At 37.2% G+C, this 25,828-nt stretch overlaps 2 protein-coding genes across 11 annotated transcripts in view; one reads left to right on the top strand and one right to left on the bottom strand.

Moving 5' to 3' along the window:
- The window catches only part of ESCO1 (establishment of sister chromatid cohesion N-acetyltransferase 1), a 32,375-nt gene extending 20,902 nt beyond the window's left edge, over positions 1-11,473 (top strand). For 4 of the 5 annotated variants that reach the window (XM_084888107.1, XM_084888108.1, XM_084888109.1 and 1 more), the window contains 5 exons: positions 446-577; positions 4,234-4,323; positions 6,074-6,217; positions 8,224-8,411; positions 10,309-11,473. In XM_084888107.1, coding sequence (XP_084744233.1) covers positions 446-577; positions 4,234-4,323; positions 6,074-6,217; positions 8,224-8,411; positions 10,309-10,456 — 702 coding nt within the window. In that variant the 3' untranslated portion in view covers positions 10,457-11,473. Of the gene's footprint in view, positions 1-445; positions 578-3,582; positions 3,707-4,233; positions 4,324-6,073; positions 6,218-8,223; positions 8,412-10,308 lie in introns of all 5 variants that reach the window. The other variant, XR_014795359.1, reaches the window with a different exon arrangement.
- The window catches only part of GREB1L (GREB1 like retinoic acid receptor coactivator), a 250,799-nt gene that overhangs the window by 35,196 nt on the left and 189,775 nt on the right, over positions 1-25,828 (bottom strand). For 4 of the 6 annotated variants that reach the window (XM_084888067.1, XM_084888068.1, XM_084888069.1 and 1 more), the window contains 4 exons: positions 25,671-25,812; positions 23,319-23,519; positions 22,077-22,215; positions 15,069-19,578 (listed from right to left, as the gene is read on the bottom strand). In XM_084888067.1, the coding sequence (XP_084744193.1) occupies positions 19,415-19,578; positions 22,077-22,215; positions 23,319-23,519; positions 25,671-25,812 (646 nt within the window). In that variant the 3' untranslated portion in view covers positions 15,069-19,414. Of the gene's footprint in view, positions 1-15,068; positions 19,579-22,076; positions 22,216-23,318; positions 25,813-25,828 lie in introns of those variants that run through there. The other 2 variants (XR_014795353.1, XR_014795354.1) reach the window with 2 other exon arrangements.

Raw genomic sequence — 25,828 nt, forward strand, 5'->3', positions numbered from 1 at the left:
AGGTCTGCAGGAGAGCAGTTAGGGACAGTCAGGCAGGCAGGCAGGCAGAGGTGGTTAGGGGCCATCAGGCAGGCAGAGGTGGTTAGGAGTGATCAGGCAGGCAGGCAGAGGTGGTTAGGGGCCAACAGGCAGGCAGAGGTGGTTAGGAGTGATCAGGCAGGCAGGCAGAGGGTTAGGGGTGATAGGGCAGGCACGTAGGCGAGTGTTTAGGAGCCAGTGGTCCTGGATTGTGAGAGGCAGTCGGACATTCCCCGAGGGGTCCCAGATTGGAGAGGGTGCAGGGTGGGTTGAGGGCCCCCTCTCTGTTCACAAATTTAGTGCACTAGGCCTCAAGTTTATTATAGATTAAATACTTCATATTTTATGTTCACACCTTAGCTTTAGAGACTAATGTTCTAGAATTATTCTTTTGGAAAGACAAAACTCTGTTTGTTTTTATAAATAGGATGCAGGACAGAAGAGATTTGGAGCAGTTTCCTGTAATATTTGTGGCATGCTTTACACAGCTTCAAATCCTGAAGATGAAACACAGCATCTGCTCTTCCACAACCAGTTCATAAGTGCTGTAAAATATGTGGTAAGTGGAATTCATGCCTTCTAAAACAGATTTTAAAGAGATGAACAGCCAAATTTAAGTCACTGAAGATTTTCCATTTTTTTTGGAAATGATACTGTATACAGAGCCAAACATAAAAACCAGCTAATTTGTCTGGTTTATGTTGTGGGATTTTTAATTTTTAAGGTAGTTAATGTATCTCTTCTAACAAGTAATGCTACTCAACGAGTATTTTTAAAGTTTCTTTTGATTTTAGAAATTATTAGCTATTGATTAGTCTATTTAATATTATATGGTTTGACATAATATTTTTACTTGGGATTGATGGTGATATATATTATACCAAAGAGATTGGTTGGGATTTCTTTTGCCTTCTCTCTTTTTTGCTATTATGAAAGGTTTTCTTTATCAAATTAAAAAAGAAAGTTAAGATCTCAGATTTGTAATATACTAAAAAAGATCACAAAAAATAAAATGTTTTAGTACATATTTTTTTAATGTATGTACACTTAAGGTATAATGGGTATTATTAAATATTTGTTTCTGTAAATAGCAAAGTTTTCAATAATTTTGAACCATTTTAGATATTTTATGAAAATAGTAATTTAATGTAATTGCTGTTTACCTGTATCTGAAATGGAATCTATTTCTGTTCTATACATGTTACCTTCACATTACTAAGACCTCCAGGATATCTGAACTGAGTTCACCAATTCATTTCATGTAGGCTTTTTATATATATGTACCAGATGTTAAATATGAATTATTTAAAGATTTTTCTTGACTTTAATTAAATTTGTATTCTTATCTTTGGTTGAGGGGTTTTTATTCATTGTTTCATTTATCCAGTTACTTCTACCCAAGATATATGGGGTTTTCTTTTTTATGGTTCCTTACTGTGGTGATCCATTATATTCCTTATTTCATCTGCCGTTTCTGCAACCTCCCCCCTTCCTACCACTTAATTAAATAAAACATAAGGTGTGTGGACATAGAATAAATATAGCTTTGATATTGGCATTTGAAATTTGTATTTTTCCCTTTTGACTATATTGTCCTTACAATTTGAAAAGAAAAACAGTTATATTGGGTAGCTAAATTATAGAATACTTCTGGAGTAAAAAATATTTGTTTATTTTACACATGCGAATCTGGTAAGAGTTAATTTAAATGAGTACTCAATTTACATTATTTGATTTTGCCATCAGTTTCCTAAAATTATAAGAAATTAGGTTTAAAAGACTTAATTTTTCATCTTAGGGGAATTTCTTAATTTCTGAGAGAAACATTAAAGAAATCAGGATATATGTACTCTGTTTTCCACAGTACCAAGGGAAATTGGTTTATGGAGCAAGGTGGAGTCATCAACTTCTAATAAATTGATTTGGGAAACTTGATTTCTGTCCCAGTTTCCCTCCTTCTCCCCCTTCTCCCTTGATGGGACAGAGCTATGGGTTATTTATTTTTTAAATAAACTCAAGAGAAGGAATTGAGTTTAGCAGTTGGCCATCCTTTGCTAACATCAAGATCATTATTCTTATCTTTTGCTTTTTTCAAATGTAGGTAAACAAAGTCTAAGGTAGTAACGCCTCTAAAACATTATAGTATTTTATTTATTTTTTTAGTGTATGGAGATATAAGAAAAACATATCTATATTAAAGATGTTCTGCTGTGCTCACAGCTCTGGATTATAGTTTGTGACATTACCACTTAGATTGGGTATCTAGTATTGTGCTTTAACATTAATTAGTCTCTTTTTTTGTTAAGATATAATTCAATATTAAACACTTTTAAAAAGAAACCTATTTTTATTGATTTCAGAGAGGTAGGGAAAGGTAGAAAGAGATAGAAATATCAATGATGAAAGAGAATCATTGTTTGGCTGCCTCCTGAACGCCTCCTACTGGGGATTGAGCTTGCAAACTGGGCATATGCCCTTGACCGGAATCGAACCCAGACCATACAGTCCATAGGCTGATGCTCTGTCTACTGAGCCAAATAAGCTAGGGTGAATATTAAGCACTCTTAAGTGTTTGACAAAAACATCTAAATACTTTTAATGCTAGTTATCTGTTGTGTTTGTTTCTTGGAGAGAAGCACATGGAAAAGAAGTCATTTAGGTGCTCTGGCTTTAATTAATTTTATTTATTTATTTATTTTTTATTTTATTTTATTTTTTAAAATATATTTTATTGATTTTACACAGAGAGGAATTGAGAGGGACAGAGAGTTAGAAACGTCGATGAGAGAGAAACACCGACCAGTTGCCTCTTGCACACCCCCTACTGGGGATGTGCCTGCAACCAAGGTACATGCCCTTGACCGGAATCGAACCTGGGACCTTTCAGTCCACAGGCCGACGCTCTATCCACTGAGCCAAACCAGTCCAGGCGCTTTAATTAATTTTAAATAGACAGTGTTCAGGGACCTGAAGTAAAGGTTTGTTCTACTTAAAAACAGAATAAATGAGAACAATAGTTTTACTTTTAAATTTTTAATTAAACATTCTTTAGAAAATAAGTAGCTTCTCCATAGGGTAAAATTTTTCCTTTAGACATGGTAAATGTCTATGATAGTAAAAAATGGCCAAAGACCTGTTTTCAAAAGATTAAAATATTATTTATATTATATAGTTATAGTATAAATTGATTCTCATAAAACCCATTTTTGGTTGACTAATATATTTCCTTTTCTTTATCCTCTTTGGTTTGGGGTTGGGGAGAGAGTGATGGTGCACTCTTCATTCCTTCATTGTACTTACTTGCCTCATTGACACCATTTGAGGAAATGCATTTTATCTGACTTATTAGAAACTATTTAGGAAAGAGTCTCTTAATGCTTCAGAAGTAGATATTGCTTCTTGAAAGGCTTTTTCATGTGAAGTTGGTTGGGTAAGACAACTGGAACAACCAGTTAAGCTCATTCCTTCTGTGCTTATTATTTAAAGCTCCTAGTTTTAACCTCTGGTTCAGTCCCATCTTACTAGATTTAAGTGGCTTTTGTTTTGTTTTGTTTTTTCATGCAGGTTCTGCTCATTAATCACCACGAGTGTGGATCTGAAGAAGAGTTTATTACCTCTCTTTTTTTGAGTATGTTTAACTTCAGATACACACAACGTAGCCTCTCCTTTCCTATTAGATTCTTAGAAGGTAGTTATATTTTTACAGTCTCCTTCTTGTGACTTTGATAGTTGTGACCAATAAGAATAAACACTTATTCCTTACATGTTGGGCTACTGCATGCAAATCAGTTCATTTAAAACCTCCTGGAGGTCTTTGGCATGCTAGACATAAACCATGAGTGTGTGTTTGTGGAGGTAACCATGTTCCAAAGAAACTTAAGAGTTTATTTCTTAAGAAACTAGGAGAGATATCTTTTAGGTTCTGGGAATCATTGACTTTTAAGGGGCTTGCTTTTGGTGTGTGATTTTCAAAATTAATTAAATGGGAAATGATAAATTAGAAATAGGCTTGTGGTATCTCTGTGTGAGTAGTATAAAAATCTTAGCTTGCATTGTACCTATTGTATGCTTAACAAAATTGCTGATTTGTCATAGTTAAACATTAATAAGCATATAATTTTTTCATGTTTGCAATTTTTAGACACGTTGATATTTTCTTTTTGTACATGAATATGAAATGTACATACAATTTATTTTTCTTTTGTTTTAATCTAGGGCTGGAAAAAAGAAAGGATTTTGGCTGAATATCCTGATGGCAGGATAATAATGGTTCTACCTGAAGATCCAAAGTATGCCCTGAAAAAGGTAAATTTCTAGTGAAATTTCATGTAGAATGGCTAAAATAATTTTGCAGCTAATTTTAAGAGAATAAGACATTCTAGCATAGCACATTTAAACACCAATTCTGAAAACATGAAATAAGCATTTAAAGAATAAAACTCAACTAAAAAATCACGGTTAAACTTTGTAGTGTGTCCAACACATATGAACTGAATTTTCAATGACATCATTACTATTCTGTCTACACTAATAAAAGAGAAACATGCAAATTAACCATCATTCTGCTACACCCACAAACCATGCCCACCAGGAGCAAGTATGCATATTAACCCAACCAAGATGGCAGCCAGCCACTGAACCAGCAGGAGGCTTGGGTTTCCCCAGCAATGGAGGAAGCCAAGCTTTCCGTTTGTTCTGTGGTTCCTGACTTCAGATAACACTGTATATATGACTGGACAGTACCAGATGCCCAAATAAACTTCCATTCTACCACTGCTTAACAAGTATAGACTAGCATTTAGAATGACATGTAAATAATGCCTCCTGTCTTTGAAACATTGATCCTTGCACAAAAACAAATACAAATGTTGGATTAATGATTGACTTAATGAAAATCAAAATATGGAAATTTGCAATTCCAATTATGATAATTTAGAAACACACAGTGGTAGCTTTGCTAAGCAATCATATATGGCATTCAGCCTTTTCTTATTAGTAAGACTCCTCAGTAAATGCTAATTTCCCCATTTAGTTTCTCAAGGCAAAATCTTAACCTGCAATTAAGTATGTTACTAGTTAATAACCCATAATAGGCTAACAATTAAAATCTAGGGTATGTGAGTCATTTACCTTTAGGAATCAAATCAGGAGTTGTGAGATACTGTTCCAGGAATAGAAGTTGGGTTTTTATCAATAAATAAGGGATATATTATATGGTATTCTGTAACTCAGAGATGTGAATATTTAATCCTCTTAGGAGTTATTTGCATTTTAAATTTAGTAGCACAAATCCATGTTTAGTGGGCTGAATATCTGCAGATTATTTTGTAACTGGAAAAGGAACTAATTTTTAAGTGCCTACAAAAATCTGGACTTTGAGTACCTACAAAGGTTTGAGCTTATTATTGTTTGACCACAATTCTAGAAGGTAAACTAAAGGAACTACAGTTTGATGCCATATTAATATTAGGGATTCAAATCTCTGCTCCTTGATTTTCTAGACGTTCAATATCTACTATGGGAAAGTTGCTTAATTTTGAATTTTATTGCTTCCATAAATAAAGTAAGGAACCATAGACCTCTAAGAGATATTGGATTTAAGTGAGATAATATTCGTAACTTTGTATAATGTTTGGCTTATAAATGGTTGGTAAGGAGTAAATTTGTTTTTTTTTTCTGTGCCCACTTTGTTTTACTGATGAGAGTACTAGTTAAGATTGGAAAGGAAAGTAACTTTCCTGGCTAACATTCCAGTGAAGTTCTCTCTGTGATCCTTCTTAATGAGAAGCCTTAATGTTTTTATGGCCTATTATAGGACCTCTTACTTTTCTTGTTCCTTAGATTGTCTTAGCATCACTCTGCAGTTTTTCCCCTCATTTTGTAAGTTGGTCCACAGGATTTGAAAAACAGTTGTTGGTAACACAGTCATTTAAAAGAACTCATTAGAGGATTTCTTCAGAATGATATACTCAACTTATTGACTTGAAATTGTATATTTTTACATATATACAATGCTTTCATTATTATTTTTTAAATACTGTTCTTTACTTGACAGGTTGACGAAATTAGAGAGATGGTTGATAATGATTTAGGATTCCAGCAGGCTCCACTAATGTGCTATTCCAGAACTAAAACTCTTCTCTTTATTTCTAATGACAAGAAAGTAGTTGGCTGTCTAATTGCAGAACATATCCAATGGGTAAGTGAATTTTAGAGTGTTCATATTTTGTTTGACATTTAAAGAGTTTACTATGTAATCTGAGTAACATAATCCTAGTTAAATTTATGAACTTTTAATGTAAGGAAGAGTGTGAATGCAAAATTTTTGCGTGTAATTTTTTACTACAATAGAGCTGTGTTTTCAGTGGGTATTGGTTTTTCAAGTTAAATATGTAAGATAAAAATTGTATAAATCAAAAGTACTTTTAAATTTTGTTTAGGAAGTTTCCATGTTGGATACTAATGTAATGTCTGTACCAATTAGTCCCTTCAGTATTGGGATAAAGAGTTGGAAAACTATACTTCTAGGTCAAAATCCAGTCTGTTTTTTTATTTTTTTTTTTTTTTAAATATATTTTATTGATTTTTTACAGAGAGGAAGGGAGAGAGATAGAGAGTTAGAAACATCAATGAGAGAGAGTCATTGATCAGCTGCCTCTTGCACACCCCCCACTGGGGATATGCCCGCAACCAAGGTACATGCCCTTGACCGGAATCGAACCTGGGACCCTTCAGTCCCCAAGCCGACGCTCTATCCATTGAGCCAAACCGGTCCCGGCCAGTCTGTTTTTTTAAATAAACTTTTATTGTAACACAGCCATATCCATTTGCTTACATATTGTCTGTGGTTTCTTTCACACTATAAAGATTGAGTTAAATAATTGCAAGAGAGACCAGATCGACTTTTATAAAAAGTTGCCCACCTCCAAAATAGGTCGCCACTTCTTTGGTTGAAATCTAGATGATGAGTTGCTTGCATTTAAGATCTAAGTTGTACAAAAAAAACGAGCAGTAGAATCGGTAAAACGGGTATGTTCACATTATGAGAGTTAAGTAGGAACAGACTAACTTAAGAAAACAAAAGATTCAGAACTCTCCTTAATCATGCTCACTTGAGGCATACCCTATTTGAAATTTGTCTATTTTCAGCTCTTGAGTTCTTACTGATGAATTCAATACTCATTGGATTAGACTTCTATTTAGTTGGTATCTTTTAGATTGCTTACAGAGCTGTGTGTGTACTTCATCATGAAGTTTTCTAATAAAGTAAAAAGTCAGAATAAGTGTATGAATTAATTTCTGTATGTGCAGCTATTTTTTTCAAAAGAAAATTCAACCTGAAATTATAGTTTTATGAATCTTGCTGTTTATAATAACAAAATTGATTTCAATCAATAGCTGAGAGAGTAGTTTGGGAATATTAATTTGATATAAAATGACTAACTCATGAAAGCTTGCCATATTGAAATTGAAACCCTTGTGTTGTTTTTTTTTTTCTATCTTACTTAGTTCTAAAAATGGCTAGCAGTCGAAGTGTTTAGACTAGAAGGTAGATATGTAAGGCTTGATTTTTGTGTTGTTGTTAATTCTTAATTGTATTGTCTAATTATTTTATGTTTAAGACTAGACTGGTAGAGAAGATGTATGTTTTTTAAAGCACTTTGTTTTTTTAAAGAAAGGGATGAGTGTGTGGGGAAAAGTACTTTTCTAAATTCTTGATACTCTGCCATCCCTATTCCTAGTTCCCACATAGCGTGAATCCTAGTACTATGGCAGCAATCACAGAAACCATTGTTATGACTGCTGAGTTCTTAAGATGTACTTTTACTAGTTCTTAGGATGTGGGAGGTAGAGAAAACTAGCATTCAGTTCCTGTTGTGTCAACCATGATGACAAGATGCTTTGTATGTATTACCTTATTCAGTTTCTCAACAATTCTCTGAAAGAAATGGATATTTCCAATTTATAGGTAACAAACTCAGAGCTTAATGAAGTAACTTCCTCTCTTGGTTATGTAACGAGTAAGTGAATTAAAACAGAAGGTAGATCCAGATCTATTCCCTAAAATGAGTGTGAAACCATAAATTGTCCCCATATGTTTGTTAAGAAACAAGACAAATGTAGAGACCTCTTCACTAAGGTCAGTACTAGACAATTGCCAAGTAATATTCTTATTTGAAATTTTTTTTCCCAATTTTAATATAGGGCTACAGAGTTATAGAAGAAAAACTTCCAGTGACCGGGTCAGAAGAAGAAAAAGTCAGATTTGAAAGACAAAAAGCCTGGTGCTGCTCAACATTGCCAGAGCCTGCAATCTGTGGGATCAGTCGAATATGGGTATTCAGCATGATGCGTAGGAAGAAAATTGCTTCTCGCATGATTGAATGTCTAAGGTAACTTGAATGTAATCCTTCACATTTTTTTCAGTACTTTAGGAAATATTGCCTTAACTTAATATTATTATTATTTAATAATATTATTTATAAATTAAGCCTTTTATTCATTTTTCTTTTGCTTTTCTCACTTGATTTTTAATCAAAGGTATTGAGGAAAAGACCAAATTGCATGTTTTTTTTTTGTTCTTTAAAGAACCTATGCTAAAAGATTAATGGAGAAGGTTAAAATTAGTCATGCAAATGAGGTTTAGTTCAAGCTCTTGTGTTTGTTTATTCATAGAATCCCTATCTACTACCCTGTTTCCCCGAAAATAAGACAGTGTCTTATATTAATTTTTGCTCCCAAAGATGTGCTAGGTCTTATTTTCAGGGGATGTCTTATTTTTCCATGAAGAAGAATACGGTACACATTTATTGTTAAATGAAAATAAAGGAAATTTATTACTGTATACGGTACGGTAGTATGGTAGTTGTCAACACAAACCAGACAAACTGTGAATCCCGCAGTATCAAGAATTTACTCATTTATTCAATGACAATCATGTCATCATCTTCTGGAACATCATCATAATCCAATTCCTGAATTTCCTGGTGAATTTCTTGTGACTCCATTTCTTTCAGAATCAGTGGACCAAATCTCTCATGTTTAGCCTAGGGGGGCCTTATTTTCGGGGGGATGCCTTATATTTCACTCAGAAGGAAACCTGTAAGTAGGTCTTATTTTTGGAGGATGTCTTGTTTTCGGGGAAACACGGTACCTGTTGATAATTGTTTTAAAAATAACCCATCATTGTTTTAAGTGAGATTCTAAGGCTCTGGGATCTTAGCCCCTTTATGTGTTTCTTGTCTCTCTTCCCCTTATTTTATCACTAAGTTGTGATTCAGATGGGCTCAGATCTATCCACCCTTTTCATGACAAGAGGCAGGCCTGTTTTTAGCTCTTTCAGAACTAAATCTAGAAAATGCAGCTGATTAAATGATAGTCTTAAATAAGGGTATTGGTCCTTTAAACCTTGCAAAACTTAGATTCTATGACAATCATAAAATTGTTCTAGTTCATAAAAACATAAAACAGTATAACCTTGTATTTGTTCTGTGATCCTGAAATTGACACAATAAGCTTCCTATTAAAGCACATAGAATTTTTACTTTTTTCATTTATTGATCCTTCTTGTTTATGGATAATTCATTGCGAATATATAGAAATACAGTTAATTTAAAAAATATATATATATATTTTATTGATTTTTTTTACAGAGAGGAAGAGAGAGGGATAGAAAGTTAGAAACATTGATGGGAGAGAATCATCGATCAGCTGCCTCTTGCACACCCCCCACCGGGGACATGCCCGCAACCAAGGTACATGCCCTTGACCGGAATTAAATCTGGGACCTTTCAGTCCGCAGGCCGACGCTCTATCCATGAGCCAAACCGGTTTCAGCAGAAATACAATTAATTTTTAAAAATATTGATCTTGTGTCCTATAAAATTGCGGATCTCATTTTTAATTAGACTCTAATACTATATCGTTTTGAAGAGTAGAGGTATGTGCAGAGATAGCCTTACCTTGTTCCTAATCTCTGGGGAACAATTTTCAGTCTTCCACCATTAACATTTGGTGTTCCTTGTTCTTTTTCAGTTTAAGAAAGTTCTTTCTTCTCAGGGTAGTTGAATATTTCTATCATGAAAAGTTGTTGTGTAAATGTTTAAAAACCATTGTTGCTTTCATATATATATATATTTTTTTTTACCTCAAATTATTATATTTTAGATGAATAGTTATTTTCAACATTTTTGGCAAATACAGCATTATCTAAAAAGTCTACTCAAACTGTATTTGACAGGTTTTTCTAATTTTATCCTTCCACTTCCCCACCCCTCTTATTTTTAATAGGAGTAACTTTATATATGGCTCATATTTGAGTAAAGAAGAAATTGCTTTCTCAGATCCCACTCCTGATGGAAAACTGTTTGCAACACAGTACTGTGGCACTGGTCAATTTCTGGTATATAATTTTATTAATGGACAAAATAGCACCTAAAACAAATCTTGCCTACAGAAGACATCTATTGAAGAGTGGATTGGTTTCTGTCTTTAACCAGGAACTAGGGCCATTTTTGTTACAATGAACTCAGGACTGGCAACAGCCATGAGGTTGTTCCATTTTCATAAAATTGGAAACAATGCAGTAATAGCTTATTATTGTTTTGTTTTTTAAAGAAGATATTTTATTATCTTTTACAGAAATTTATGATTAATGTATTTTATCTATAGTTATTTAGACATGTTTACATGCAGCAGATACTTGTTCATAGTGGACTGAAAACTAATGCAAGGACTATGGTCTCAGTGATAAGTATATTTTGAAGTTCTTAATATGGAAATATACCAGTGTAGTTTGGTACTGTATTTTTTTTATATATTGATCTGCTGATAACAGTTATAGTTTTAAAGATTGTATTTTCACAGAGCAGAAACCAGTGTTTTTAAGCTATTATTCAAGGAGGGTATAATATTAAATGTTTAGGAATTAAAAGCTAATTTTTTAAGGGCCTGAAATATACTTTGAAGGATTTTCCACTAAAAAGCAAAGCTCCAAATAAGCAGAAGGAATTTGGAATATCGAGCTTTTCCTCCCATTTCTCTTTCTTGCTCTTGAAGGCATAAAGAAGTGGAAGGTTTAAAGAATTGAGTCTTTCTTTCTTGGAGACATATAAGTGACTAGAATTAGGATGGTACCCTCTAAAGTTTATTATCTTTTATTTCTTAAATGGCAACTGGGCACACTTAGGCTATTAACAAAACTCCAAAGAGTTTTATAAAAACCCATAAAATAGTTGCAAGCTAAATATTAATCACTTGGTATCTGCTTTGTTATTCCTCAGAAATACTACACTGAGTATATACCCTCATTACTGGACTTCATTTTGATACTTGTCAATCCTTCATAGTGCCCTCTACTTTTAAAGGGTTTATATGTTGAAAACTGCTGTGGCCTTTTATGACTTGTATATAATGTAGGATAAAATAATAAAATACTTGATAGCTTTTTCTAAGTAATAAATGAGTGTTGTGTTGTCATTTGTGCTTTTTCAGGGAGTTTAATTTGGTATCTTGAAAAATGATAAAAATGCTGGCTTCTTAAAAGATTAGTTTTTATCAGTTTGCCAAAGATCAGCATGTCAGCAACTCCTCTGAACTTTAGTAAAAGGCACATCCTGACAGAATATCTATATATCTATATATAGACATAGATATATAGATATAAATATGTGTGTGTGTGTGTGTGTGTGTGTGTGTAATAGGCAAATTGTCCGGGACACTGTAATGTCACAACCTCTCAGGAGGAGGCTGTGTGTGCAAGTGGGAGGGGACTGTGTGCTCCGTGAGTCAAGCCACGGATGACATAGGCCCCAGAGAACAGGCACACCGACAATCCCACCTCTGTGCGTGAGCTGCAGAGGAAACACCTTTTCTGACCGCTCATTGGCTAAGCTTCCCCTTACGTCACTCGCAGTGTTCTTGATAACTTGGGTAATAAGAATCCAAGAAGGTGATCTAGGGTTTTTCCACCTTGTTCCTGGAGGAAAAAACGAAGGTCCGCTGCTGGAGAGGCTAAGAAATGTCATATCCTGCCCTAGCTGGTTTGCTTCAGTGGATAGATCCTCAGCCTGCCAACTGCAGGGTCCAGGTTCAATTCTGGTCAAGGGCATGTGCTTAGGTTGCATTTGAGTTTTTACTGTGTGTCACACCCTGTCTATGGTCCTGCATTATTTTTTTCGTTATCATGACAACCTTATGAGGTAGAGTTTATAAATAAGGAATCTGGAACTTTGAAGGTAACGAAGAGACTGCTAAAGCAGTCTGAGTAAAAAATTTTGAAACATTGAACTAAAGCTGTGTTGTATGGGATGAAGATGAGAGAAGATGGATAAACTCTTAAGACAATATACTGGAAGAATTGATACAAGTTGATAATTGACCAAAGAAGAATTATGGCAAAAGACCTAGGGTAATTGGGAATTTTGATTTGGGTAATTAAGTAGATGGATTGACTGAGAAGGAAAAACTGGAGAATTTTGTTGGGAGGATTGGATAGGAAGAATTTTGGTAAAGATTTTAAGGTAGTTGAATATTTTCTGAGTGGAGATAACTTATTTGGTATATAATTGGATATATTGCGTTAAGGAAATTTATGATTATAGTTATTTGAAGGTTTAGAAGAGTTCACCAACCTGAAATTTATTTTTAATTTTTAAAAATAAATCTTTATTGTTCAGATTATTACAGATGTTCCTTCCTCCCTCCCCCAATAGCTCCCCTCCAGCCGATTCCTACCCTCAACCCCGTGGCCCTTACCCTCTGCCACTGTCCTCACCCATAGGTATAGGATTTTTGTCCAATTTCTTCCCTTACCCCTCACACCTTCTTCCCGCCGAGAATTGTCAGTCCACTCCCTTTCTATGCCCCTGATTCTATTATACTCACCAGTTTATTCTGTTTATTAGATTTTTTTTTTTGTTCATTTGATTTTAAGATTCACTTGTTGATGGCTATGTATTTGTTGTCACTTCGTTGTTCATAATTTTTATCTTTTTCTCCTTCTTAAAGAATAACCTTCAGCATTTCATATAATCCTGGTTTGGTGGTGATGAACTCCTTTAGCTTTTTCTTGTCTGTGAAGCTCTTTATCTGACTTTCAATTCTAAATGATAGCTTTGCTGGGTAGAGTAATCTTTGTCAGTTATCACTTTGAATATTTCTTGCCATTCCCTTCTGGCCTGCTTTGTTTCTGTTGAGAAATCAGCTGACAGTCGTATGGGTACTCCCTTGGAGGTAACTGTTTTTCTCTTGCTGCTTTTTAAGATTCTTTTTCTTTTGCCCTTGGTATTTTAATTATGATATGTCTTGGTGTGGTCCTCTTTGGATTCCTTTTGTTTGGGGTTCTGTGCGCTTCTTGGACTTGTAAGTCTATTTCTTTCACCAAGTGGGGAAAGTTTTCTGTCATTATTTCTTCAGGTAGGTTTTCAGTATCTTGCTCTTTCTTCTTCTGGCATCCCCATAATTCTGACGTTCGTATGCTTGAAGTTGTCCCAGAGATTCCTTACTACTAATAAAATACCTTCATATTTTAGATTATTTTTTTCTTCTTGTTTTTCTGGTTGTTTTTTTCTTTTTTTCTCTCTTATATTTCAAGTCTTTGATTTGATTCTTGTGGTCCTTTGTCCTCTGGTCTACTGTTGAATTTCTGTACATTATTCTTTCAGACACTGTATGCTTAATTTCTGACTGGTCCTTTTCCATTTTTTTGGCATTCTCATTAAGATCCTTAAAGGTCTCACTAAGTTCCTTGGAGGTTTCTAAAAGATTCTTGAGTAACCTTATAACTGTGGTATTGAATTCTATCCAGTAGTTTGCTTTCTTCCATTTCTTTCATTTGTGACATGTTTCTTTGTCTCTGCATTTTGGCTGCTTCCCTGTGTTGATGGAGTGGCTTTGTGTGGTAGGTGACCTATACAGCCTAGTGGTTCAGCTTCCTCAATCACCTGAGGTGGACACGCTTGGTACACCCCTTTGTGGGCTGAGTGCACAGTCTTGTAGTTAAGCCTTGATTGCTGTTGGTACACTGGGAGGAACTGACTTCCAGGCCAATTGGCTGTGAGGACCCACTGTCTCTCTAATGGAAGAACTACTGTGCTGGAGACACCCTAATGGGGCAGGACTTGCTTCAGTGGGGTTTTGGTGCTCATTGAGTCTGCCTCTTGTGTCACTTAGGGATGTGAGGAGTTGAAATCTGGTGTTGTCTCACACTGACCACTAGGTACACTGGATCCTGGATCTCCAAGGAGGTGCAGGTCAGCTCTGTCAGAGGCCACCCAGCAGGAGCTACAGCAAGATCTGCAGATTTCTCATTGCTTGGGGTTTGGAAGTTTTGGGGCTGACCCAGCTGCAGTTTGTTGGGTTAAGCTGCGATAGGGCAGGCCATTCATATGCAAAAGCCGCTACGCAGTTTGGGTGGGTTTGTAAATTGGGTAGGGCAGGGTCTCGGAATCATTAGGGCATGCAAACAGCGATAGCTGCCAGTCAGCCCTCTCTGTGTCTCCATGTTTCTGTTGCCACATGCCCCAGTGCAGTAAACAATGATTCCTGCGAGCACTTTTGCAAGAGAGCCACCCTCACTTTCCAACCCAATGACAGTCCCGTTTCTTCCCATAGGAGTCTGGATCCCCAGAGTCTCATGGGAAATGAGTTCAGAGCAGTCAGGAGCTTATAACTCCCTCTGGATTGAAAGAAGCGCATCCAGTCACCAGACTGATTCTCGCGCCTCCATACCTCTGTTTTTCTATGCCTATGCACATCTTACCCGGTCTCAATGTGCCTTTCTCTTTCCTTCTAGTTGTAGAACTTCTACTCGGCCAGCTTTCCCATGGTTCTGGGTGTCTTTTAGTTGTAGTTTTGATGTGGTTGTGAGAGGCAGCATGTACAGGTGTATACCTTATGCCGCTATCTTGGTTTCTCCACCCTGAGATTTATAAAATGAAAGGGTAGGAAAAAGTTGTGAGGAACCTTATTACTTGAGATGGCATGCCCAAGAAGAGTGACTGAAACTAGGGAAAAGTCTCAAGAATAAAAAGAATCAATACTGTCACATCACGATTGAAACTGAAGAGTGACTTTAGAAAAAGAAGAGGGATCTACAGAGTGGTGGTGGCAGTATCGGACACAGTAAGTATGCACTAGCAGTCACAGTTAAACTTCAAAGGAGGTTGATTGTACAACTGCTGTTTATAAAGGGGCTTTTAAATTTTGTTTGCTGCCATTGAATAGATGTTTCATTATAAAAATGACTCATATATGGACATTATAGGAACCACAAGTATAGACAGGAACTATTTGGTTCTAGTATTTGGGGTATGTTTTGGTCTACATGGCCATGTAATGATTTTGTGTGAATTATAAATGTCACTGTTTTGCAAGTTCATAATATAAAATAGTGAATTTGGTGTATCGACTAAAGGCATGACTTTGCTTTTTCTTTCTTATAAAACTTGTTCTATCTTTTGTCAGTCACTGAAGTCAATACTAAGGAATTTACTGTGTGAATGGTTTTGTCCTTAGCCTTACCTTCCTGGAATCACCTTTAGTGAGGGTTTTCCAGTGAAGGCAGGGTTTCAGTGTTACAGCAATATTATCTTAAACCTAGAAGAAACTTAAGGGCCAATTACCATGACTAAAGAGATTTCCAAGAAATGTTTGTCCCTGGATGTTCTAGGTAATTAGCAGAATAGGAAGGCATGACAGTTTCACAGCTTTTAGTCTTTCCAAGGCAACTGTTTGGAATATGTAGTGGAACACTGGCAGTTTCTATTTGCTCTTGAATTTGTCATCATACTTGTATTTATTGCCCCTCCTAAGGTAATGAATGGGAGCTTTTGGCCTAGGAGACTGTTTTCATGCTTCTATATAAAAGTCTATTATTTTAACAGTCTATAGAACTAACTGAAAGGTATTATTCTGGAATAAGTTACTTTCCTAATTTGATAAAATTCAAGTTAGAAATAAATTGGGAGATTAACATCTTATGTCATATTACACAGTTCTTGCAAACCATTCTGCCTTAATGAAGGACAGCAAAGTGAGTACAGGTGTCATCTACACTAATAAAGAGAAATATGTAAATTGATGATATGACCAACAGCCAATCAGGAGATATGTAAATCAGCGGGACAAAGATGGTGGTGGCCCTGCTGCTGGCTGCTCCAGCTGTGGAACAGCTGGGTGGGACAGGATGCCTGCTATGATGGGGGGGAGGGGATGTGTGGCAGAGGAAGCTACAGCCGGATGGAAGCGAAGACGCAGACTCCAGCCAGAGTCAGCAAAGGCTGGCAGGAGCAAATGTGGAAGGCGGCGGCCAGAGTGGAGGCCAGGGTCCTGGGTGCCAGAGGAAAATGGGTGCTGGCAGCCAGGTGAAGGAAGACCTATTGCACAAATCTTCGTGCAACGGGCCTCTAATCTAATAAAAGATTTGGGATATGTGTACAATGACTATTTCTAACATCTCTTGAATAATCACTTATAGATCTGTCTCCTATAATTATGTGGAATTCTGCAAATGGACATCGTTGTGGATAGTTACTTAACACTTTGATGGGCTGTTATGCCAGGATAGTGGAATCTTAGAGTCATCCAATCTGTGATATATGGACTTGCAGCTGTTCTTGGACACTGTCAAGGGAGCTCATTTCATTTATGAATATATCAGAAAGTTAAAGAAGACAAAACTTATTTTGAGTGTGAGAGAATTTTAATACATCACCAAATTAAATGGAAGGACAAGAACATACTGTAGACACAACTTAAGACAATTTAAAATCATAAACAAAATGTGAGGTAGACTAGTGAAATTCACCAAATTTTGGTTAAGAAAATTTTACAGTAATAAAGTTAACAGGTGCCTCCTTTTCTAAAAAAAAAAAAAAAAAAAAAAAGCATTTGCATAAATTACAGCCAAAAAACAAAACAAAACACCTGACTACAACAATTCTAATTTTACTTTACATTCAGTATTAACCTGTGTGAACTGTCGTAGTTCAACAGGTCTATAGGTTTAATTATTATGGAGGCCTAGAGAACACATTCATACCACAATGTTTCTAAGGAATGGCAAGGCTTGAAGCTGAACACACCAAGGTATGTATTAACAAATCATGGTGTCCTGTGCTTGTGCAATTTTATCCTTAAAGGAGAAGGACCTAACATTCTCTAAAGAATTATACTGATAAGGTGATTTTAAAAGATTTAAACCTTAGTTAAGAAAGACATTGAAAAGAATAGACAGATCAATTTGAACTATCATTGGGGTGATGGTCTTTTGACTTTATTCTGGTATTTCTTTCCACAGGGTTAAATAGTATTTAAGAGATTCTAATCACTTGATTTTTCAGAGTGCAGCCTTCACTAATATGGAGTACCTGCATCTGAAATAACTACTTTAAAAACGTTCTTTAGACTATGAAGCCATAAAGCCAGAAGAAAACCTGAGACGCCATCTGCCCCAGCCAGGTACATCTGTTTTAGAGTTATTTCAAGTATTTTATTTGCCCTATATAGTAATATTATTGGAATATTGCACAAACAGTGGGTTTCTTGATAACATCTGCATTAGGCCCTTTTAACCAAACAGGAACATTTGAAATACATTCATATCTAAACCACTTCAAAACGTACCTTTGCCAAAAATTCTGTTATACTAAAATTAAGGAGTATTTTTAAAGCATACATAAGGCAGATCAGATCCTCTTTTAAGGACAATTAAAAATGGGATTTAAAAGAATTGTTCATTCAAAATATATTTAAAGCATCATAAGTAACTATATTAAAACCAAGAGATCTGCAAACCATTTTCAGGTTAGTATATTCCATCTTACTAGCTGTAAACTCCTTGTTATCACAAGCTAATAAAACTGGTCAATTAACACTATTTGTTCTAAGTAAATGCAGGCTTAGTAGGCCCCCTTTCAGTAGTTTCAGGCCATAAATAAGATAACAATTCAAGTAAAAATGGCCATGTTAAGTGGGGATAAAGTGGTACATACAGGCTAATCAGAAAAATGTCAAGAGAATTGGAGTAATTTAAGAGGAAACTTCCAATGGACTTAATTCTAAAACATTTTCTAAAAATCTGTTTTTAATTTTAAAATAATGGTGAGAAATTTATAGAAACTTATGCCTCCTACTATTGATACTGAACAAACACTTCCCTTGCTGATTTTAATGAGTCAAAGACTTTTTAGTTTCTTAGGATATATTCCTAGGAGTGGGATTACTGGGTCAAATGGGAGTTCCATTTTCAGTTTGAGGAAACTCCATACTGTTCTCCACAGTGATTGCACCAGTCTGGAGTCAGAGACTTTTTAATGGGGTCTTCCTTACTCCTTACAAAAGAAATCTACTGATAAAGACAGTTCTGTCTCTATGAGCTCATTTCCCTTTTCATCAATTTCCATGTAGTGGTCAGTATAGGCAGATAAAGTATTAAGTGTATCTTTCAAAGGAAGCTTTGCTTGAGTCTCTGAAAAGAAACAAACTAGTTCCACTCCATACAGAGCCATTGTCTGGCATGTATTAACTTTGCTGGTGTCAACTGCTTACTTCCAACCAAGTAGGCTGGGCATGCAGTGACTGCCAAAAGTTCCTTAATTGGCTCAACTACTGAATCAGGTTCTTCTTATACAAGATTAACCACTGTTCCATGTTCTCATAGACATGGTGTGCTTGGAGACTGGAATCATTATTAAAGAATGGAAAAAGCAAAGTAATTTAAGCAAAGAGAAGCTGCTATATACACAGTGCCTGCTCTGCATTTACTGATTTGTTTGTTCAGTTTAAATAGTAAACTTTAAACTCCTGTGGAAATTTTGCCAAAAGTTTCAATACATATAAGATTATAAATCTTAAACTAACACTGCACAGAGAAAGACAAAGCTACTTCTTTTTTTTTTTAAATACAAATATCTTCTACATTCTATCATTTCAGACCCCTGAGTAATACTGTACCAAAGTACAGATCTGAAGAGAAACTGAGGGTTCAGGCCTCAAACGTTAATCTTCAATTAATTCCACACCAACGGTGTCTCATGTAACACATTCAGGCTAGCTAATGCTGAGTCAGCTTTCCCCCTAACAAGGTGTAGTAGAAAACACAATGCAAACTCCATGTTCGTTCTCCAAAGTATATCCTCCTCAGGCTCCACGGGCAGACCATGTCTTAATTGCATAACTGCCTAAGATGGAGCTAACCTGAATGGAAGGTCCTGAAACGGAACTGAAAGAGAGCAATGCCCCTGAAGGTCTGGGGCGTTCTTTGGAGAACAGACAGACAGGCTGCACTTCGCTCCATCCACAGTGATTGTACTTTAAAGGAAAAAAAAACCCAAGTTATTGTTTCTGCCCCACTCCCCCGAGGCATCCCTTTGCTGTTTTTGTTCTCTTCAAAAGTTCATACATGACGTCCAGTAAGAAAATACAGGGGCTTGTCATCACTGCTGTTAGCAGTTTGAAATTCATCCCGGAGGCGGAACTGCCACTCATCCTCTAGTTCTAAGCGGACAATTGTCTGGCGTAAGGAGCTTCTGTCTTGGCAAATGACACAGAGGGTAGCACCTTTGGTTAAAAAAGAAAAAAAAAAAGAAAAGAAAAAAAAAAGCAGAAGTGCATTTTAGGCTCAGGAATTGATAAGCAACTTTACCACCTCTCTACAATGTATCCCTAAGTGAACATATCTGAGAACCAATGTAGTAGGTAAGTGACCCATCATTTAATTTTATTATTTTGTATAAGTAGTATTAGATTCAAAAGTCTGAAGTCAGAGTGTAAAGTGAAATATCTCCAATTACACCCTCCCTTTCCCCTGTGGTAACCAATGTTTCTCATGTTTCCTCTTAAGTAGGATTTCTCTTATATAACCTCAGCTCTATGGGACTGGGTTATTCTTGGTTGTGGGGCTGCTCTGTTCTTTTGTCTGTCTGTCTGCTTTTAAACAGAACATGATTATATTTAATACACAAGTTTGATACAACCAAAAAGTAAAACACCAGAGTAAAATAGTAACAAAAAACATGATATTTCATTTGCAATGCATGAGAAATGGTTAACATCTTTAGTCATAAACAAGCTCTTAAAAACCAATAACAGCCGAGACCGGTTTAACTCAATGGATAGAGCGTCGGCTTGGGGACTGAAGGGACCCGGGTTCAATTCCGGTCAAGGGCATGTACCTTGGTTGCGGGCATATCCCCAGTAGGGGGTGTGGGTGTGCAAGAGGCAACTGATCGATGACTCTCTCTCATCGATGTTTCTAACTCTCTCTCTCCCTTCCTCTCTGTACAAAATCAATAAAATATATTTAAAAGAACAAAAACAAAAACAAAACCAATAACAGAGACAATATAATGCAAGGGAACTGGAAAAAATGAAATAATACAAGTGATGATTAAGCACTAAGCATATATAATGATTTTGCTGAGCAGTGATGAAAAATAATTTCTCTGCCGTATCGGTGAGCAGAGTAGAGACACTGACACCTAATATCCTTCAGTTTTGAATGGTGTTGTGCAGTTTGAGCTCTCATAAACACTGTGAGGCAAATTAATGAGAAGGAACTATAATCAGGAGGAAAGCTAGTTTTGAATCTATATACATATAAATTGAATATTTTTAGCCAGAGCAGTTCCAATAAATTGGAATTATTTCAACAAGTTAGTTGAATAAATTCAATAGGAATGATATAAAAGCATGTTTAATGCAGAGAAAATGTGTGGCCAGTGTAAGCACTTAAAACACTATTTGCCTATCAATATATCAGCACAACCCAGGAGGGTGCACACAAACTCAGTTAGTAGTGGATGATAGCGTAGGGAGTTCAGTCAGTCGTACTGTGATCTGTATTGATGGGGGTGGTGGGTACCAGAAATATTGAGGGGACATTTTATTTCGCAGTATACCTGAAACTAATGCAAAATAATATTGAATATAATCTAATTGAAAAAAAAATTTTGTAACATGGAGGAGGGTAAAATTAAAAGGAAAACAAAGGTACATAAAACAATTATTACATACTTAACAAATTTCTATTTGCCTAGAATCTAAAGATTATTTTTAATGAATACATTTTAAATCTACTCTGTGATAATAAGTAAAATCAGAAATATATGGGAGCCCTAGAGGAGGCCTCTCAATGGCACGTCCTAGGTTTCGGTATTAATGTCTCCAGCTTTCCATCTCTTGGATTCAGTCCAACAGCAACAAGGACAACAGTCAACATGCCTGCTTCCAGTTCTCTCCACGCCACCCGTTAGGTCCCCTTGAACATGAGCTTTCTCTCTCTTGTGTTGCTTGGCGGGGAGTGTCCATGGCCACGCCCAGGAGGCATCTCTGAGTCTTTTTGAAGACTGCCTGGGTGCCTCAGATACTGGCAGGAGCAATGGCATGAGTCCCGTTTCGTCATCACATGCATATCACCAGGGCAGCTGCTCTGTTCTTGTAGGATGTCTAACAACATCCTTGGCTTCTACCTACTATACTGCCAGCAGCAGCAGTGTAACAACCTAAATATCTCCAGATGTTGGCCAAATGCCCCCTGCAAGGCAGTCATCCCCCACGACTGTTCCAGATGTGTGGTGTGGTTTTTTTTTTGTGTGTGTATAATTACCTAATCTCACTCATAAAGTGGTAATACGCTGTACACAGTATTCTGAACCTTACCTTTTTCACTGACCTCAGAGGGCATCTTGTCAGGATTATTTGTGATGCCTGATCTACAGTTCTTAGGCAAATCTAACTCTTTGTATAGGGCACACTTGTCGTAAGTGAGTAACCTGATTTTTATTAAAATTAGATTATATGAGAAGCATTACTTCTCTTCTTGCATTGATTCCTTCCTAAAGTTAATAGTGGCAAAACATTTAATGTTACAAATCTGGCCATTCATCTAGTATTCATCTTAGTATGTCAAGACTTGATTCCTCAGTTAAAATCAAGATACTCAATTTACTGGCAAAAAAATGACTGTTAAAGTGCTTTTTAAAATATATTTCTCCCCTTTGTATTTTGTCCAATGGGAACCAATAGCATTCACAAGCAAAATACTAAATTTGATTTACCTTTTAGAAATTTAAATTTCTTAAGAAGATCAGCACCTACAAAAGAGTCACAGAGGTACAAGAGGAGTCCACTAAAAAACACCCCTTCACAGTTGACATTGCTGGAGTGGGGTCTGGAGCTGATGTAGCAAATGGCCACCTGGAATGATCAAGCAGAAGGAGCATGGGCATTTCAGAAGCAAAGTGTATGCACTTTACTGAATGAGTCAGTGTCTTCCTCTTTAGCTGTCTGTTTCAGGATAAAGGAAAATATGTATATTTTTAATTGAAACTTAAATGAGTTGGTTATTTAAACTTTGCACCTCTTCTATTTAGTGTACCAAGTTTTACATATTTAAAGCTTCTAGTTTATTTTTCATAATCTGGGATGGTTATGAAAGAATTAGTAGTAAGAAACAAAATAAGCCCCTCCATCTAAGAGTGTTTATAAAATAAAGCCGTCTTCCACAGAAAGGTATACGGAGGAAAAAGAAAATGTTTAGATTACCTTATTAGTGAGAGTAAACACTTTTAATCAGCTTTACATGTAGATAGACTTAAATTTTCAATTGATTAGAAGCTTCAAACTGCATAAATAGACAAAAATAGACCCAGAGACAGAGAAGCATCGAACAGACTGTCCAATCTCGGAGGTGGAGAGGTTTAAGAGATCAACCAGAGGGCTTGAATGCATGCACATAAACATAACCAAGGAACACATTCAGTAAGGGGGTGAGGGAATGTGCTGGGGGTGGGAGTGGCTGCGGAGAGGTCAATGGGGAAAAAAAGGAAACGTAATATTTTAAACCAGTAGTCGCCAACCGGTGGTCCGTGAGGTCCAGAAGGTTGGCAACCACTGGTTTAAGGAAACTTCGGAGCAGACACTGCCAACTGGTGGTCCGTGGACCACTGGTGGTCTGTGAAGTCCGAAAGGTTGGCGACCTCTGCTTTAAACAAAAATAATTTTAAAATAAAATATCATCTGATACATGTGATTGGGGGAGCAAACAACTGTTTCTGCCCAGCTGAGGTAGTGGGCTTCTCAGCAGAGCTGACCTCGGAGCTAAGCTTTGAGTGTTCACTGGCTTACTGTGGAGAGGTGGAATGTGGGTGGGGAGGGACAACGACCATTGCACCTTGTGTGAGCCTTTGCCTAAATGAGTCTGTTACAGATTCCTTTTTGGCTTTTTCAAATGGGAGCTAAAATGGAAAATAAATGGATGGAAGTGGGTAAAGCACAGTACGAGCCCACTCCCCCTTTACCTCTGGTCCAATGTTAAGATAGCAATCCACAGCTAACACAGGACTCTTGAAGTTCCGGATGGCTTTGGGGAAGAGTTTGTAGGAGGCGTGCTGAAGGAACTTCTCCAGGAGGAACTGCGCTGGGGCTGCCAGTAACGTGTGCTCGCTGTCGGGAGCACAGACATACTGAAGGGGCAGGATGGGTGCTAAGCTCTCTGACACCTGAAATCAGAGCCGAGATTATCATGGAACACGTGTGTGTCACTGGATGAAATAGGCAAGGAAACACTGCATTGCATCCTGGCAGTCCCCAAATAACAGTACAACAGTGACAAGCCTGTCCTTGGGTTCTGAAAATGTTTTTCACTTAGTACAGAACAGTACTGTCATATCTCACGACTCACACACAGCAAGAACAGGTGGCGATGGAAAAGCAGGCTTCTTTGAAAGTTATTGCACTTAGCAAGTACACTGTGAGGAACAATAGGAAGCCTTTTATAGTGCTCTGGAGAAAACAACTGAGGGAAAAAAAAGCAAAGGTTTCTAAGCTTCACTGGGGGGCGGGGTGTCCCCATATGTTATAAATGATTAGATGCCAGTATATCTTAAACAGGAAAGGATTGCCCATGGAATTTGCAACCTTAACAGGTTTTGATCTGTTACTTTCTTTTTCTGTTTTTAATAATTTTTATTTTTCAATTATAGTTGAAATATGATATTAGTTTCAGGTATACACCCCCAGTGATTAGACATTATATAACTTACTAAGTGGTCATCCCAATAAATCTTGTACCTATATGACACCATTCAGTTCTTAGAATATTATTGACTATATTCCATATGCTTTAGATTTAAGGCTTCACAAGTCCCTCAAGGATTCCGTTTCAAATGTCAAATAGACACTTGACTATTGGACACTTGACTATTCTGTTAACAACCAATTTGAACTTAGTCTGTTCACCTTTTTCACCCATCCCCCAACTCCCTCTCATCTGACGACCATCAAAATATACCCTGCGTCTAAGTCTGTTTCTGTTCTGCTTCTTGAGCATTTTGCTTGTGGATATCATGGAGTACAGGTGTGCTGGCTCTGGGGACTCCAGGGAGGTGCAAGCCAAGGTCAGTCAGTCGCCTTTTGTGTTCTGGCTGGTTCCGCCCGGTGGTATGAGCTACAAAGCAATCTGCAGATGGCTGCTAATTTTCCTGGGTTTGGAGGTACCCAGGTGGGGCTAAGCTGTGAACCAAGGCCAGCTGTGATTGCCTAGCTAGGAAGGGGCACTGAGGCCAGAAACTGCTGGTTTGAGAGATTTTAGGAAAGTTTGAAGCATAAGACAAGACAGACCGTGTGTTTGAAAAAGCCACTGGAAACAGCTTGGGTGGGCCTGCAAGCTGGATGGGTGGGGTCTCCAGGAATCACCAGGGCAGGCAGGAAAACACTGAGCCAAGTTGATGGAGACTCAGCTATGGCACCTGCCTGCCAGCTGTGTGTGTGCGAGGTGGGGGAGGGGGTGTCTCAGAAAAGGAACAATGGCCTCTGCCAGCACTTGTCTGGCAAAAAGTTGCACCCCCTCCCCAGCTCTTACCCCGATGCCAGACAATTTAGTTCCTCCCTGTATATCCCTGCACCGTTTTAGCTGCTGTCCCAGCACTGGTGCTCAGAGGGAGGGAGTGCAAGTCAGTGTGTGTGTGGGCCCTCTGAGAGGAGCTCTAGCAGCTTTGTCTTAGCCAAACTTCCCACCAGTTTTCACAGCCACAAGTTATGGACACTTCTCTTCCTGGCACTGGAGCCCCAGGCTGGGGATCCTGGTATGGGGCCAGGATCCTTTGCTCCTCACAGGGGACCTCCCCAGCCAAGATACCCTTTCTGACTTTTGACCAGCCCATTCTGCTCCTACCAGTCTGTGGCTTCTCCCTTAAACCCCTAGTTGTAGGACTTGGGTTCAGCTAGATTTCTGAACGATGGCTGTTCTACAGTTCAGTTGTAATTTTGATGTGGTTGTGGGAGAAGGTGAGTACCACCTTTTACCTATTCCACCATCTTGACTGGAAGTCTCTGGTCTTTTACTTTCTTGACAAGCATCTTGATTTACTTTTCTCATGTATTACACTAAGAATACAGAATGTTACGTTTGAAACGGAATCCTTGAGGGAGTTGTGAAGCCTCAAATCTAAAGAGAAGGAATTGTGTTGTATTTTCAAATGTTGTGTCTGGCTGTAGGTGAGTCCTCGGGAAATGAGGACTGCAAATGCAGATTTGGCATTAGGACTCCCCACTTTCTAATTAAGTGGCAAAGTGCTTAATGCCAGGACCTACCTGATAACAAAGATATCAATAGGAAATTGTTGTCAACAGAATCAAGCTTGCAAACTTACCATGATCTTTGGTTTAATGATAAAGTCCCTTTGCCCTCCAACCTGAATGTGTTTCTTCATGAGACTGAAGTTATTAAAACGACAGATGAGCAGGCCACTGCTGTTTGTTCTCAGGTTAAAGTCAACGTCTTCACAGAAATACCTAAATCATAATCACA

Source organism: Pipistrellus hanaki (assembly GCF_964339955.1).
Source record: "Pipistrellus hanaki genome assembly, chromosome: 6".
NCBI lineage: Eukaryota > Metazoa > Chordata > Mammalia > Chiroptera > Vespertilionidae > Pipistrellus > Pipistrellus hanaki.